The sequence below is a fragment of the Natrix helvetica genome (genome assembly GCF_964273705.1).
Source record: "Natrix helvetica genome assembly, chromosome: 2".
NCBI lineage: Eukaryota > Metazoa > Chordata > Lepidosauria > Squamata > Natricidae > Natrix > Natrix helvetica.
Window position 1 is genome coordinate 147,556,395 of NC_138552.1, and position 17,981 is coordinate 147,574,375.

Sequence of the window (17,981 nt, forward strand, 5' to 3'; positions counted from 1 at the left end):
TCCTCCCTCCCACCCTCCCTCCCTCCCCATCCCTGTCACTCTGTCTGTGTGTGTGTGTCTGCCTCTCACTCATTCTCTCTGTGTGTATCTCTGTCTGTCTGTTTGTCTCTCTGTGTGTGTGTGGCTCTTTGTCTCTCTCCCCCTCTGTCTCTCTTTGTTATTCTCTCTCTGTATCTCTCTGTCTTTCTCCTCCCTCCCCAATCTCTGTCACACTGTGTGTGTGTGTGTCACTCACTCTGTGTGTGTGTCTCTGTCTGTCCCTTACTCACTCACTTAATCACTCACTCTGTGTATGTGTGTGTGTCTCTCTGTGTCTCTGTCTGTTTCTCCCTCCCGCCTCGTTTCCAATTGGGGGGTTCCATGCAGAGCATTTCTTCCCCCCCCCATTGGAAACAAGGGGGCTGTGAAAGACAAGGCAGCGCTTTGTCAGAATAAGAACACTTTCCCGCCATTATGAAGTCTCCGAGGCTGTAATTGTACGGGGTGCACGCGCGCACCTATGTTTTCTATGGCATGGAGCCGCGGAGCCACTCTGCGTAGCTTGTGATGACTCCGGAGCTCATCCGTGGGGGGTTTCGAGGAATGTGAGGTGGAGTTTAAAGTTTAGAGTTCCGATGGTCTTAGCGACCCCTGTGAAAAGGTTGTTCGACCCCCAAAGGGGTCACGACCCACAGGTTGAGAACTGCTGTTCTAAAGGGTGAGTTCCATGACAAAAAAGTCTCTCTTTCTAGGGCCTGCCTGTTGGCATTCCCTAATAGCCAGCACCTAGAGAATGCTTCTTGCAATAATAATAGTAATATTGCTTATACTATTATTGCAGATTTGTTTATTTCTGTTTTAAAAAGTGTTGGATTATCTAGTGTTTTATTAAAATGTGTAATGAAAACATGTAATTGTTAATGCAATGCACATCACATTTTACAAAGGAGAGGAGTCCAGTCTAAAAATATAGGCACGAGGAAAGATGCAATGTATTGTTGTTGTTTTTTAATTTACGGTTGAATGCTGCTACTTAATTTACGATGAGAATCAGGAGGAGGTTACTTATGTTAGATAAAGATTCATTGTCTTTCAATTTGCTGTTATATTAAATCCTGAATAGGAACAATTCTGTGAATGCTTAATGTATCATCTCTAAGCACATGCCATGCAGATCACCATCACAGGATAACCATCAGTGATTTCACGGTGTTCCTCATTTTCACATATATTTTTGCTTTTCAATGAATCGCTTTCACTGGTTAAAGTAGATTAAAGCAAAAAAACAACAACACATGTGTTAGCTGCAGAGGTGGGTTCCTACCGCTTCGGACAGGTTCAGCCGAGCAGATAGTAACTTGGCCTGCCACGTCCCCGAATCGGTTCTCTCGGCGGTGCTGTAGGCATTAAAAAAATGCTTCTGCGTGTGCACAGAGGCAAAAAACAAGATGGCCATCCTGTTTTTTGCTTCTGTGCATACGCAGAAGCATTTTTTTAAAGTAATGTGCAGTAGCAACAGCCGGAACCCACCCCGGGTAGCTGATTTAACTGCCAAACCATATGTTAGGAAGACCTTGTGGCAACCATGAAATCCTTCCCTAGGGAAACCTTCTGCAGAATAGGGGATTGGATCATATTTTCTAGGATGGCTTATTGTGTAGATCTGGAATATATGTATATATACTTGACACATAATAGAGGTAGTTGTCATATTACAACCACTCGTTCAGCGATTGTTCAGAATTATAACAGCACTGAATGAAGGGGACTTATGACCAGAGTGTGAAGTTGTGGCTGCTGCACCATCCCTGCGATCATGTAACTGTGATCCAGGTATTAGGTGGCCAGCTTGCAATTATGAGGTTATAGTCAAGCTGTGGTCACTTGATCACCATTTGCAACTTTTCCTGCCAGGTTCCTATAAGCAAAGTCAATGGGCAAGTCAGCAAGGAAGATTTGAAGTTGTTCCCATAAGTCAGAGGTGTCAAACCCACGTCATCACGGCGACCTCACGTGACATATCACAATTCCTCCCCCCCTTTGCTGAACTGGGTGTGACCAGTTCATGACGCATCTGGCCCATGGGCCGGGAGTTTGACAGTCCTGCTAGAAGTCATCCCCACTATTTTTTTCCCAAGGAACACCCTTATGGAATAAAAGATTTCTGGAATGTTGTACGCCATAGCACCTTTATGCTCGTCAATCTACCCAATCTACCCATCCACAGCACCTTCCCTTGGTCCTTGCCAGCCTGCCTGTGTTCAGAAGTGCCTGCCAACAGCCCCTGTTCGCTTGTCCATGATCAAAAATGCCTGCCCAAATTCAGAGGTTCCCACCTGTGGCCCCTGCCAGCCTGCCTATGCTCAGAAGCACCTGCCTATACTAGCCACCAAACCATGGCACTTGTGCTCCTTGTCTGGGGCTACTGTCTCTTCCTGCCTCACAGTCCTGAAGTTACTACAGCAACCTGGACTGCTGGGATTGCTGTTGTTAAAAAGTACAGATATGTGATATTGCATTTTATATCTGCATCACTTCATGATGGAAATTTTGATCCCAATTGCCATTGCAACCCAAGGACTATATATATATATATGGAAAGAGAGAGAGAAATGCAGCTGCTTTGATTGAAACTTTGTCTGATGTTTCTGAGACTTGATAATCAAAGCTCCTTTACAAAATTATTTATCTTATTTGTCTCAAAGTACAGTATCAGGAGCGTATCAAGGAACCTTCACATTGCCTTCAAAGGAATGTGGATTGCTATTGCTGATCCATACTTAGCAGATACTTGTGAGAATATAAATTCTCCATTCATAAAAGGCCTTCCTTGGTTTCAACTTTCATTAGCAAAATATACAGTTCTGGGACCCAATAGCAATTCCCCAAATGCTTTGCTACAAGTTATTGTATATATGCTCCTGTATGATATTCAACTTGCCTAAAAAGATTTACCCAGTTAGATTGGCTTTTCAGAGTCTTGGTCAAACTTTATATATATTTTTATATTCTTCCGCAAAAAATTGCAGCTCTTGGACCTAATTCCCCAAATGCTTTGTTACAAGTTAGATATGCTTCTGTATGATATTCAACTTTACGCAGTTAGATTGGCATTTCAGAATCTTGGTCAAACTTTATATGCTTTATATTCTTGAGGTTTTTTTTTTACTGTCAACATCAAGAGCAAGAATGATAAGGATGTGAATAGAAAATGCTGGTTTCTACTCAGGAGAGTGGGGGTTAGTAATGCACACCGCAGCTTGAGAAGTTTTATATCTAATGAAAGCCTTTTTTGCTTGACTTCAAATACATAAATAATGTTCCCGGGACCCAAACTGTAGCCTCTGCTGATTTCACATTAATAAAGAAATTACTGAAATGTGAATAATATTTTCATCCCTTTTTAAAAAAAAACATCCAGACTTTAGAGTCTACTCCTTTTCACTCGAGTTATATGTTTTATAATATTTTTTTAGGGGAAAATAAAGGGGGATGAAAGTTTAGTTTCTGAAGAATTTTATTGCAGCAGGATGTTCCAACCTTTCCAGGCCATAGAATGTGGCATTTAACAAGGGGTGTGTGGAGGAATCCTGAAACCTTTGAACAAGAGGCAAAACTCTAGCAGTGGGAAATTGGCTGTATTGAAGTTAACTTTGTTGAGTGTAGGAGGAGGGATTTAGACTGTTATGGAACTTAGGGTTCCATGAATAATTTGAAATACCTTCGAATTGATCCTATATAGATCATTGATGGTGAACCTTTTCCGGACTGAGTGCCAAAGTGTGCGTGTGTGCGAATGCGCACGTGCACATCCAAATCCCCAAAATGCAATGCACGCAACCCCATGCATGTGCGCGTTCTCCTCATGTATGCGCAGGCGGGTGCCCCACACGCCCCTCACCCCTGCACATGTGTGGCAGAGACCTGAAGACCAGCTGGCTGGCGGGAGGCGCACGCGCATACGCAGCAGAGCTGAACTGGGCTACGGCTCACTTGCCATCAGAGATGGCGCTGCATGCCACCTCTGGCACGTGTGCCATAGCTTCGCCATCACAGCTATAGATACTGTTCTGTTTTGTAGTTAAGCATTTTTCAAATTGATTTTTTTTTACTTAATAGCTGTTACATTTTTTTCCCCCACATGGGTAACCAGAACGCTTGAAGAAAATGTGTACAGTATAGCTCTCTCCTTGGCTGAGCGTTATAATGTCCCACTCTGGGAAGTTCATATGACACACTTGGAATTTCTCTTCAGCGACAGCGGGTAAGTACGGAAACTCAAGTCTGTTTCATTTATTTTACAAGTAGGCAAGTATCCAGAAGGTGGCGATCAAGTGAACATTCTCAACTTGATTAGCTGAGACAGTATCTATAGTTTTGTGTGGAAATACTCAAACTCCTTTTGGGTTTTCTGAATGTTTGCACTTTCGAGTTTCATGTGGCTCCTATCAAAGGGAGTCTGAATAAATAATATCTGAGTAACACTTTCTCCATTTGTTCCATAAACAAAATAACCCAACGTGCAATTTCAGTGTCCTGGGGCCACGTGTATGAATATTTTATTAAGCATTTAAGTCTAATTTGTCCTATATAAATTTCACAAACTTTGGTCTCATCGCAGTAAAGTTCTTATTACAGTTTAAGAAACACAGCTTAACCACATAAAATAAATGTCTGAGGACCTCCAATTTTTATTTTAAAAATGTGTTTTATCAGTCAGGAGAAGTTTCCAAATCCATTTTTAAAGCTTTGGAGCTTTATCACTCCACAGTCAGAAACTTGAGAAAATAACTCAAGAGCAGAGTATAAAATTACCCAGAAAAATCACAAAACCTCAAAATAGCATCCAGTGATCTATAGGCCTCTCTTCCCTGAGTCCATCTTCAGAAAAGTGTGGTAAAAGTGAGATTGATAGGAGAGTTACAAGATAGAAGATAGAAGACTAAGCAGAAGATTGATGCTGACATTAAGTTTGCCAAAAAAACCAACAACAACCATGTAGCTGAACACTCTCTGGACAAATGACTCAAACGTGGAAATTTTCAAGCTGCATTGGTGTTATTAGATCTACTTTGGTGTTATTAAAACCAAACAGCACTTTCTACTTTAAGAGCCTCATACTCACTCATATGGATGTGGAAGTGTCATGGTTTGGGGATGTTTACTGCCAGAGGATCTGGATGATTGCCATCACTTAAACAAGCAAGAATGCTGCTTTGCATTATAGAACTCTATGAGAGAATATCTAGCCATCTCCCTAGCACAGTGCTTCTCAACCTTGGCCCACCTGAAGATGCGTGGACTTCAACTCCCAGAATTCCCCAGCCAGCTCTGCTGGCTGGGGGATGCTGAGAGTTGAAGTCCACGCATCTTCAGGTGACCAAGGTTAAGAAACACTGCCCTAGCACAAGTGGGTCATAAAGCAAAGCAGCAATTCAAAATATACAAGTACGTCTGCAAGAAATGAAGAACATCAAATGAATTGCTTTTGAATGGTCAAGACAACCATTTGTCATATACAGAAATGCATAATACATTGTATATGCATTTTTTCTTATTATTTAATACAGATGGTCCTGGACGCACAACCATACGTCAGCCTAGAATTACGGTTGTAAGTTGTGCCAAATGATATGTGACCATGCCTAATTTTACAACTTTTTTGCTCTGGTCATTAAGCGGACCCATTTTACTCAATGGGTGTTTAGTTTGCCAGAAATGAAAGTAGACACCAGTTGCCAGCAAAAATCTTCATAAATTGTGGTTAAATGGTGGCGGATTGGCCATAATAGTCATAATTATGGGCTGGTTACCAAGCGCTCAAAATGCAATGGCGGGGAGTTATAGAAATTATGTAAAATGGATTTATATAAGATATATAAACTGGGGAAGGGGCACCATCAGAACTTTGAAACCAAGCCACAAGGGGTGATGAAATATTATGTGGTAGGTGCTTGCTTATCTGCTTGAATTGTATACTAACTTTATTATTAATATTACGATGTTGTGAATGTGCCTTTTGAGTGATTTTATAAAAATGAAATGATAAAAATTAAACATCCGTTTATGGTTAGATGCACCACCTGGTGACTTCCATTATGTTGTTAGAGTGCAGCTTCCCTATCAGAAATTATCCCCCTAATAGCAAAGCCTGGTGACACCTACAGTCTAAAAACATGTAGAGAACAGCAGTTTGCTTAATCTCTTCTTGAGTTTTCTGATATTTTTTCTGGCGCATTGTTCAGAACCTTTCTTCTCTTGAAATGATTTGTTCTTTTGTTATTAAAAAAAGTTACTGGAAATTTAGGGGAAAGAGAAATAGATGATGACATAGTTTTCACACCATACTTAATTGCAAAGTGCCTTGGTTAACAATTTATCAATTTAGGCATATAGCTTATAAAAATTGCCTTAGCGTGAGATGAGAATCCAGTTATAGGAAGCAGAAAGACTATTGATATGCTTGCTATTTTGCGTTGCATATAGGGAAAAATGGCAGGAGAAAAATATTTTAAATAATTGTTGGCAAACTATAGGTTAGCAGGTAGGTATGAATCCAGTATGTGCTTGTCCATCCTTGCCTCTTTCTTCATTCCACTGATACGTAAGTTACCTTTGCAATGACAAAAAGTAGAAAGCTACAGGCAAATTGGCTGAGTGCTTAATTTTCAGTATCTTTAGAAAATCGTTAGGTAATACATAGGTCCTGCTGCTGTTGCATATAATTCCAGGAGAAATTTAACTACAGTAACATGTACACGTTGCTAAGCAACCACCCAGTTTAGATTAAAAACAAGCCTGCTGAATGTTGAACAAATTTTATATCAATAAGAAAGCCATCTAATAACATGGACTTTGGATAAATACTGTACTTAACTGATTCACCTTTGAACAGAGAGCTATGAGGCATGGAAGCAGATAGTGAGTGGAAACAGATGGTACCTCTTAGAAGTAGAAGAAGAAGCCTAAATGAAGTAGGGCTAGAAGCAACCCCATACTGTTTATACTGAATATTCTGTGTACCATTATTCTGAATCAAAATCATGTGAAGTACAAGTACCGCTTTATAAAACCTTAGTAAGACCACACCTGGAATACTGCATCCAGTTTTGGTCACCGCGTTATAAAAAAGATGTTGAGACTTTGGAAAAAGTGCAGAAAAGAGCAACAAAGACGATTAAGGGACTGGAGACTAAAATATATGAAAAACAATTGCAGCAATTAAAGGTGGCTAGTCTAGCGAAAAGAAAAACAGGGTGACATGATAACAGTGTTCCAATATTTGAAGGGCTGCCACAAAGAAGAGGGGGTCAACTTATCTTCCAAAGCACCTGAAGGCAAGACAAGAAACAATGGATGGAAATTAATCAAAGAGATATTTGAACTAGAACTAAGGAGAAATGTCTGACAATGAGAGCAATCAACCAGTGGAACAGCTTGCCTCCAGAAGTTGTGGCTGCTCCATTGCTGGAGGCTTTTAAGAAGAGACACAACAGTCACCTGTCTGAAATGGTATAGGGTCTCCTGCTTAAGCAGGGGGTTGGACTAGAAGACCTCCAAGGTCTCTTCCAACTCTGATAGTCTCTTCTATTCTATTCTAAACCTTAACTGCAGCATTATTAGAAAAGCACACAATTTTGATTCATTTGGAAAGAATCCTCACCAAAGCAAGAAATTATGCCAGTACTTAGGGGTTTTGTTTCCTTTTTTTTATTGTTTAAAATCAGAAATAATTTTAATTAATGTTATCCTACACCATTTTCATAGTTTCCTTTTGTTTTATTTTTCTTGATATGTGGCACTACTGTTCTAACTTACAAATAAAAGCTTATACTTATTAAATTATTAGAACATCATATTTAAATACTTAGATTTTTTTATTATGTCCTTCAAAAAGTTGCTGAGTTTTTAGAACTGTGGATAATTATGAGCAAGACAATTGGCTGGCAGATGATAGTTTAGGATTTAATACAGAGAACCTCTCTTTTTGAAAATCTTTTCATACTTAATAACATCATCCAGTATTTAGCAAAAAGTTAGGTTGATAAATTGATGAAATGGGTGGTTTCATTTATTACATTTTCTTTTCCTTTTCCATGCAGTTTGTCCACAGCTGCGATAGAAGACCGGGCAAAAAGTCTTGGCCTATTTGAGACTCTGAAAACTGTTCCAAAAGCCTTCCATGAGCATATGACCAAATATGTATATCCTATCATTGAAGGAAAGGATCACCAGCGCTTACTCTACTATTTCACACTTCTTGAGAACTGTGTTTGCTCTGAATTTGTGAAAGATGCCATCAAACTTGAAACTCACATACGACTACTGAAAAAATTCAAGGCAGTTGCACCAGGTACAAGTTGTTAAACATTCATAACTATTTAGCAGAGCCGGATGCTTTTAAAGATAAGGCTGCAGTTGAGCACTTGTTTGATGAATTTAATCTTCTGTGTGGTTACTTGTTTCTGCCCGAGAGTAGTTTGTGAGTATCTGAGAAAGAAAGCTGCATATGGAGATCAATTATTTTGTTAATTAATATATATTACTTTAAAGACTGGCATTGATACTTACTAATTGATATAAAGGTATGTTTTTATTATGGCCTTGGGCTTTAGAGAGATGGCTTCTTACAGGTGAGCACAGACACCGATGTTCATTCTCAGACAGATGGATGGATGGGTGAATGGACAGACAGACAGATCGATAGAGCCACGATTGACCACCTTGATAGAACAGATAAAGGAGGGAAATGGCAAATGTACAAGATTGTTGTGTATTTTTTTAACAGTCTAATCTTCCTATAGGGAAACATTGGCTTAAATTCATAGTAATGGTACATATGTTGACTTCATTCATATTATATGTGAGTTAAGATGATATTCTGGAGGGGATGCTTATATTTTACATTGAGATAGCAACTTGAGCATTAGACTGATATCCTAAGACTTTAATGGCTACCATCATTTCTCCAAAAAAAAATGGATTTGGACACCTTGTGACATTTTTGTCATTTTTTTATTCTTATTTTTTAAAAAATAGTTCCAGAGTAATGGATTTATCATGTGCATTGTGGCACTGCAGGTGTTGTTGTATACAACCTTTGGCTTTACACAGTAGTCTTTTTTATTATTTTAGTTGCCTATACAAAGAAAGGACTGGGAGCTGCTACTTTAAAACAGGGTTGGAAAATCTGCATTCCCTGGGCTTTTCCACCCTATTAGACTGACCAATGTGATGGAGAGCAAAGTCCCCATCTATTTTTTTTTTTACCTATGCCTTGACACTACCTTTCAGGTACAAATGGTGAGGCAACAGAATAGATCCACTTTTCCTGACCTACTTTTCCCCCCATTGCAGATGGATTGCATGATCCACGTCACCTACACTATTCTTTTTTCTTAGCTGAGAAAAGATCAGGCCAGAGGACTATCAACCAGGGAAGGCATAATCAAATCTTGATTATTTCTAGCTTGCCCAATACCTATCTTTCCCATTGGAGAAAATAAATAATGAAATAATTTATTTGTGGAGAAAGTTTAGAAAATCATAACTGCTCTCATCATCCTGAGCCTCAATGGTGCAGTAGTTAGAGTGCAGTACTGCACGCTACTTCTGCCACCTGCCAGCTGCCTACAATTTGGCAGTTCGAATCTCACCAGGCTCAAGGTTGACTCAGCCTTCCATCCTTCCGAGGTGGGTAAAATGAAGACCCAGATTGTTGGAGGGCAATATGCTGACTCTGAAAACCACTTAGAGAGAGCTGTAAAGCACTGTGAAGCAATATATAAGTCTAAGTGCTATTGCTATCCCTGGAAAAATGGGCAACACCTAAGAGTGGTGCACAATGGATGTCATGAAGTGGTTTTAATGAAGTTTTGGCCCCATTCCCATGCCTGCTTCATGTTCTAGCCAAAACGTACAAAAATATATTGAAGCTATGGTCATTTTTATTCAGGATTCGCCCATGGGATTTATTTCTAAATAAACATGTATAGGAATATGCCATTTAAGAGAGATTAATTAGAACATAATTCAGCCACATCTATACCATTGATAAACTCCTCCATCCAGAGGTGCTTTAAACACAAAATTTAGTACACATGAAAATGCTTTTTAGTGCCCTTTGAACATACTGATGGCTGGTAAGAATGTCATCATGTGAAATTTTGATCTAGGAGTGGTAGGAAGAGTGGTAAATTTATATCACTTTATCCTGCTGTAGCAACTTTAAAGCTCATGAAGTGGGAGGTTAAATGAGTCTCCTCTTTGAGGCTTTGATATGCCCCCCTCCTTTTCTCTGCCTACTTGTTTCTCTGTTAAAACCTTGCATAACATAATAACATAATATTCCATGCCTTTAAATTGAAGAAAATTATTTACTGTAATGTGATGGAAATTATGCACTGGTAATAGAATCCCAATACCCATAAATCGTGCTTCGCATTTTATTTCAATTTCTAACATAGTTGATCCATAAGGACTGCTGCTCATATTTTTTTCTGCTAACAGGTCTTAATTATAAAAAACTAACGGAAGAAAATGCAGACCCTCTGGAAGCTTTGGATCCTATCCTCACCAGTCAAAATATTCTGCCGATTTCCAAGCTTGCTCCTAAAATCCCAGGAAAAGATGGAAGGTTACTGTCTCCTAGCTCTGTCTATGCTGCCTGGATTAAAAAATTGTTCTGGAACGGGGATTCCCATCTGATTAAAAGGGTTCCAGAAACCCCACCTGAATGGCTTCATGCTTATGACATTTGTGCCAAATACTTTGATAGACTTTACCCAGGAGATATTATCAATTTTCTGGATGAAATTACTTTTTCTTCAAAGGCTGTCACCAAAGTAAGTATTACTTTATAACAGCATTATGTGTATGGCTTCCTTTTATTAGTGTAAAAAGTGCCAAACATAGACAAAAATTGGGGTTTCTAAATAGTTGGGCAAAGCATAGAGGAAAATATATGGAAAGTACCAAAGCAAACTATCATTTTAAAAAAACCAGCATTTGAATGTTGTCAGGAAGAGGCTCCAATAACTGAAGCTACTGGATCCATCCAAGTTGGCAAAAAAATAGGCTACTTATTTTCAAGAACTTCTGATTCTCAGGGAGTTTTTCCAAGCAAGTTGGCACTGCTCTCCTCTCTCTTTGGTCATTGGATCTCTGCATTATGATAATGGCCCTCGGCTGGTGTGTGGCCAATCCCTGTGTGAGAGTCAGAATCTCTCAATGGTGCTTTCACATATTTCTAATGTGGATCCCCAAAAGCAAGGCTGGTCAGTGCTACATCTGACCATTATCTTGTACTTGTGGTTTAATTGCATCTGAGACAGCTTTGACAAACTCCCATCATCTAACCAATTGCCATGTTGCTTTTGGTTTATATGGGAACTAGGCTCCAATATATCTGAAGGATGTCTGGTTTGGGAGTCCTGATCTAGAGAAAGTAAAGCTAATCCTCAACTTACAGTCACACAACTGAGCCCAAAATTTCCGTTGCTAAGTGAGACATTTTGTCAAGTAAAATTTGCCCCGTTTTATGACTTTTCTTGCCACAATTGTTAAGTGAATCCCTGCAGCTCTTAAGTTAATCACACAGTTGTTAGGGGAACCTGGCTTCCCCATTGACTTTGCTTGTCAGAAAGTCGCAAAGGGTGACTGCATGACCCCAGGACATTGCATCCGTCCTAAATATGAGTCAGTTGCTAAGCATCTTGAGTTTTGATCACATGAACATGGGGGGGTTACTGCAATGGTTGTAAGTGTGAAAACAGTTTTAAGTCATGTTTTTCAGTGCCATTGTAACTTCAAATGATCACTAAATGAACTGTTATAAGTGGACGACTACCTTTATAAAGTGCTAATGGAAATAATAGATTGTGAATTAATTTGTTTCTACAATACAGAACTTTGTTCAGTTAGAACTTAAATTAACTAGTACTAGCTTTGTAATGAACAATATTATATTATTAAAGGGGCTTCTTTAATTTCATATGGACCTTAGTGACAAGGAATTTATCACTAATTTATCAGCAACACATACCAGATTGAGAGTAACAATGGTGTAGCTGTGCAAGAGAGCTTTATCTGATTCAGACAATAGCAACCAGTGATCTTCGCAGCATTTATTTCTGTCCCTAAGTCACATGTTAACTTAGCAACTATTTTGCTTAACAGTCTAGTCCTTGGAAAGGAATTTTGTCACTAAACGAGGAGTGGGTGTATTTGGCATCAACAGTATTGTGCAAAATCATATGATAATGCTTGCAAGTTAAAAAATCGTGTAGCTCCTGTATTAAATAATATAAATAGCTTATATTGGTATATTTGTACAGCAAATCACATTTTGAACAAATTATTCAAAATGGGAATTAGTGAAAATCCATACATATGTAAACTGAAAACAATTATTTCTTTGGGAAGAAAATCAATCTATTTTTCCATAAAAGAATTGGTAATTTCAGTGCAGAAATTAGAACATGCTTTTAGAACATAAGTAAGGCAGATAGACAAATGTAGATAGAACAAAGTGAACTATTACTCAGTATGTGGAGTAGTGAACAATTGAAAGTCATGATTGCAACTCTATTGGACTTAAAATAATAGAGATTACTTGCAAGCTATGTTCAGTATGAGCTTTTGAAAAAGGATAGCATCTCAAAAATGCATTGAGCCATTATACAAAATTGTGATAAACGATTCTGAAGATGATCTCTTCCATTTTGTCTTGTCTGACAAGCTTAATAAGGAAAGCTACCAATTTGGAATTAAACAAAACAGTAGGATAAGGATCAGGAAAATTGCAAGGATTTCAGTCAGACTTGGTTAGCAAGCCTGGGATAGGCAATTTGTGGTTTTATGAATGTTGAAATTGTTAACTCAAGACTATATGGCGTAAAGGTAAAGGTTCCCCTTGCACATATGTGCTAGTCATTCCCGACTCTAGGGGGCAGTACTTATCTCCCTTTCAAAGCCGAAGAGCCAGTGCTGTCCGAAGACGTCTCTGTGGTCATGTGGCCGGCATGATTAAATGCCGAACACGCACAGAATGCTGTTACCTTCCCACCAAAGGTGGTTCCTATTAGGTGGTTCCTATTATTTCTACTTGCATTTTTACATGCTTTAGAACTGTTAGGTTGGCAGAGGCTGGGACAAGTAACGGGAGCTCATGTTACTCAGGGCTAGGGATTCGAACCACTGAACTGTTGACCTTCTGATCGACAAGTTCAGCATCTTATCCACTGAGCCACCGTGTCCCTAACTATATGGCATGCCTCCCACCAATGCAAAGATTTACATTTTTAGGATAATTTGGAAGAAAATTTTGATACCTTTAGTTTAAACTAGCCCTTAGTCTCACTGTTGTAGTAGCTGTAAGTGCTTGGAATTTTGGTTTTGCAAAGTCTGGAAGACTACAGAATCCTGATTTTGGTTTAGCCCAAGATCTTAAGCCCAAGGTAGCATTTCAGGCAACAATTATCACAGTTCAAGCTACTGCTTGATCAAATTACAGCATATCGGACCAGATAATGCAACTGAAGGATTAAATAGCTCCTTTTAATCTTTATCAAATTCAATTAACCTATAGCTGAGTAGGTGCACTTTTATTAATTTAGTTTATGCTGTAGCATTTGAAATAAATCAGGCTACAAAATGTCTTCTGTTGGAGTTTTATTTACTATGAAGAATTAGACCTTAATTAGATATATAAATTTAACATAATTACAAAAGATCTTTTAGTGTAGTTAGTAGTCATGGGGGCAATGCAAAATGTAGTATATTTTTCTACATGAATTATGTTTGATAGATACTCTTAGATAATACATTCCTCTCAGTTTTGGAGAGTCTATAGTTTTCATTCTTTCAGAGAGAAAAACAGAAAAATGCACATGTCAAGCAAGAAACATACATAAAGATGTTTATGTATATATATTTCTCTACAATACTTGGAAATACTTTGTTGTAATTTTACAGTAAAAAATAAAGATATTCACTATATGATAGATATGACTAAATTTACTACTTTACACTAACCCATAATCTGTATGAAAATTTAATGATATGTTATATAAATTCATCTAATTATAAGCATGGCTAAACAAACCGTGGCTTGCATGATACTTGAACTTATCTGTTTACATTGAGAATTCTGAACTGTAAAAATTTACTTGTGGATCAGTGAGGAAAAACTTACTGCTTTTTAAAAGTCATCTGAAAGAGTTCCTTGACTGAGATACAGTTCATTTTCCCCCCCTGAGAAATTATTAATTGTCTGGGGTAGAGGAATCTGTAGCAACCAAACATAGCAACATTATGAAAATCCCAATATGTAGGTGCTTGAAAACTCATTTGGAGAAAGAATGGGATTGCTCAATTCTTCTGCCTTCCTGTTTACTTGTTAATCCTTTTGAGCTCTTGACTTAAATACTATTTTAAGTGGAATACTTCAACTAATAGCTTCAGAGGCATTTGTCAAATGGGTTGAAGAATGAAGATTTCCACAGGCTATTATAAGGAAGGAAGTAGTTTTGTCTCTGTGTGTTTTTAAATGTTTTTAAAAAATAGATAATGGAATCATTCAAGAGAAGTTTAGGCATGAAAAAAAGAAATAGCAAGGGATTAGACTTCGAAGGCAAAAGCTCTTTTCAGAAACATTTTTTTTCTCTTGCTCATGTTCTGTTATATTTAACACATTCTGGTTCTTTACTAAAAAAAAAAGAGGAAATCTTTTAATCAATGTATATTATTCAGTTTCAGTATCTCCGATTCATGTACATTCAATCACCACTTGTACTATAAATGCTAGTGACAATTTATGATAAATTGAGTATTATCTTTCCTCAGCTGTCAGTCGACTCCCGGGTAGAGATGACAAAGAGAGCCATAAAGTCGATGAAACATTCAGCTGAAAAAGCTGGGAAAAGGGCTTCTGAGGGTGATCTCACAGAAGGTGCGGTTCAGAAGCAAATCACTTATGAAGAAGTTTTGAATCATCTCCAGCAGTCTCTTGCACATCTGGAAACCCTTAGCCATAGTTTTATTTCTTACCTGAAAACCAGTGACCAGGTAGGTGAAAAAGATTTAGCAGAAACAAATCAAGATTATGTATCATATACAGTAGAATCTCTGTGCACTAGTTTTCTAAATACATTTTCCCATCCGCCTTCATCTAGGTTTGTTTCACTGTGTAAAACATACCATATAAGTAGCCAGATTTAATTTCACGCTGAAATAATTCAGGTGACAGAATCAAAGTGTTTCATTTCTTTTTAAAACTTGGAAAGGTACTCCTCACTGTGGTTTATTGGGACCAGAATGTCTATCACTAAGTGGTAGTGTCATAAAGCTCAACATAACATGACTTCATTGCTTAGTAGTGCCAGTTCTGGCACTCCCTGGTTACCATTTTTAAATGAGGATCACAAGGGTAATTAAGGAAAGATCTTGTGATTGTAACACTCCACTTTCTGCCGGCTCCCCTGTTGAATTTGCTTGTGGGAAGCCAGCAGGGAAGGTTGCAAATTGCAATTACATGACTGTAGGACTTTGCATTGGTTGGAAATCCAGACTGTGCGGTTATTTGGTTAATCAGTAGTTGGCAAACCACACTGATTAAATCAGTCAAAGTCCACATTCCTTTCTCTTAATCCTTTTTGCTTACAAGAAGGTACGATGGAATTTGCACGTTGCAAGCAGTAAGAAATTAACTTATAAACATATGGGTCACGTATCTTCATGAGGTGTCCATGAGGTGTCCATGAGGAAAAGCATGCATCTGTAAACCAATCAATAGTTGCCAAGTGGATTTTCTGTCCAATGAGCTTTTTCTATTCTGAGAAGTTTGACAATAAAAGGGAGCCCCGAACAATGCTCTGGGTGGGTGCCTTCCCATCAGGTACCTTCCCAGTGGGTGCCTTCCCATCACAACCTTACTCCTGTCTGCGTCTGCTTTTCTACGTTACCAACACAGACTGATTGCCAAGCTTCCAGATCATGATCATGTGTCCCTCGGGGTTCTGTGATAGGCAGAACTTCAAGAACCAATTGCAACTACCACTCATTCAGTTCTTTCAAGTTTTAATGGTCCCTGAAGGAGTAATAATTAAAAGAGGATCACCTGTGAAGGCAAATATACGTGTCCCAGGACAATGTTGCAAGATCCAATCTAGGTCGGTGTATGTGTGTGTGTATTCTAGTAGAGGGAAGTTTCCTGAGGATGGGCTCCAGCACGAGTCCAAAAGCTTGGAAGAGTTAAACCTCTGGTCCCGGTGATCAACCCAGATTGGATCTTGCAGGATCACCTGCAATTATCTTTATTAGGCAATACGATAAATTCGGACTCTGCAATAGTTTTGTTTGATGGTAATTTTATATTATTAAAAAATCATAAAGGTAAGGTGGAAAAGGAAGCTGTGGATTTTTTTTTTTACATACACAAAGTATAATACCATAAATATCCCTAAGGTAACCGTTATGAGATTAATTTTACAAATTGCTTTTGTGCAATTTGTGTGGTGGGGATAATGATTTCTGTCATTATTTCTGTCACAATTTATTGGAATAAAGTTTGAAGGTTATTTCTAGGTTAGCAATGAAATCTGAATTTCAGAAATAAATATTGAGTTATTATGACTAAAACTCACACTTAAATGGTTTCCCCTTATAGAAAATTCTGCAAGAATATGGCTATCAATATGATATATCCCGGTCAGAAAAGAAAAGAATCCATGAACAAGTTGTAACAATGTGCTTGGATGGACAACCTTTGAACATGATAAAAACATTGCTGGATGTTGCTGTTGGAGATTTAGGACTTTCACCCAGGGATGTTGTTGAGACAGCTCTCATCAGAGTGATAGCTGCTTTGAGGCAAGTTAAATTACTTTCATTTCAGAACTTTTAAGAGTGTATCATTAAATGTAATTGAAATGGTATAATCTTATAACAATCTCTTTTTAAAAAGAGGACATATATAGAATAGTACTATAAGTTCCTTGCTTTGCTTTTGTGTTTGCTTCTGCAGAAAATCCAAATAGGCCCTTAATGCCAGGCTTTTGCATACATTTCTATTTATTTCATTAAGATATTTTATACTGGGTCTTTACAAAAGTGCCCAATATTCTTTTTAAAAAGCACATTAAAAGAAAAGGGTGGGAGTTGGTATCTAATAAAACGATCAATCATAGGATTAGCTGTGAGTTCCTCATAACAATTTTTGAGGATTAGTTTTAATGAAAAATGATCTAAATTATCATACTGATATTTTTGTAAGAACAAACTAACGCCATCTCTGTAGGTTCCTTGCGTGTCCTCATATTTTATAAAGTGGAGTTGCCACACAATAGGTGTGTTTTATCTTTTTATAAAGGAATTTAATAAACTAATGTACAGCTTTAAGAAGATCTTTACCTCCTTAGTTTTTAGTTTCAAATGTGGTAATATTTACTAGTGGTGAGATTGCATTTTTAAACTAAGACAATACATTTGAAAGAACCTCTGAATAATGCCATGTAAGATAGTGAATATATGCTATATTTTGCCAGCTGTGGTGTTGATTTCTTTAAAGCCAATCTGAAAGTGAAGTTGGCAGCAGATGTCAATTCCTTATATACTGACTGTATTTAGTGAAGCAGGATGCCCACAACCAGTCATTAATGGCTAAGTAGATGACAGTTGGTAACACTTCTCCTCATTTAAATTATTTGGATGTTTATGAATACTTATTAGAGAGGCAATTATTAAAGAGGCAATAGAAATGTCAGAACATATTCACTCTCTTACACAGCATTATCCACAAGTAATTTCATCAATAAATAGCAATCATGAAAACTTACACTTGATTAATAATACCAACTACTTATTAGTTATACTTTTTGCTATATTTTTCAGATTATGAATTGGCATTAGCTGTGGCATGACCACACGTATATCAACCATTTGATGGGCTTCTAACTATTTCCCTGAATTTTAATATGAAAATGCTTAACTGTCTAGATACTGTC

At 37.9% G+C, this 17,981-nt stretch overlaps 1 protein-coding gene across 1 annotated transcript in view; it reads left to right on the top strand.

Moving 5' to 3' along the window:
• NBAS (NBAS subunit of NRZ tethering complex) overlaps positions 1-17,981 on the top strand; it is a 179,926-nt gene that overhangs the window by 127,321 nt on the left and 34,624 nt on the right. Inside the window, exons 42-46 of the mRNA XM_081945203.1 lie at positions 4,133-4,243; positions 8,082-8,332; positions 10,489-10,823; positions 14,824-15,045; positions 16,646-16,848. Of these exons, the coding sequence (XP_081801329.1) occupies positions 4,133-4,243; positions 8,082-8,332; positions 10,489-10,823; positions 14,824-15,045; positions 16,646-16,848 (1,122 nt within the window). The remainder of the gene's footprint in view (positions 1-4,132; positions 4,244-8,081; positions 8,333-10,488; positions 10,824-14,823; positions 15,046-16,645; positions 16,849-17,981) is intronic.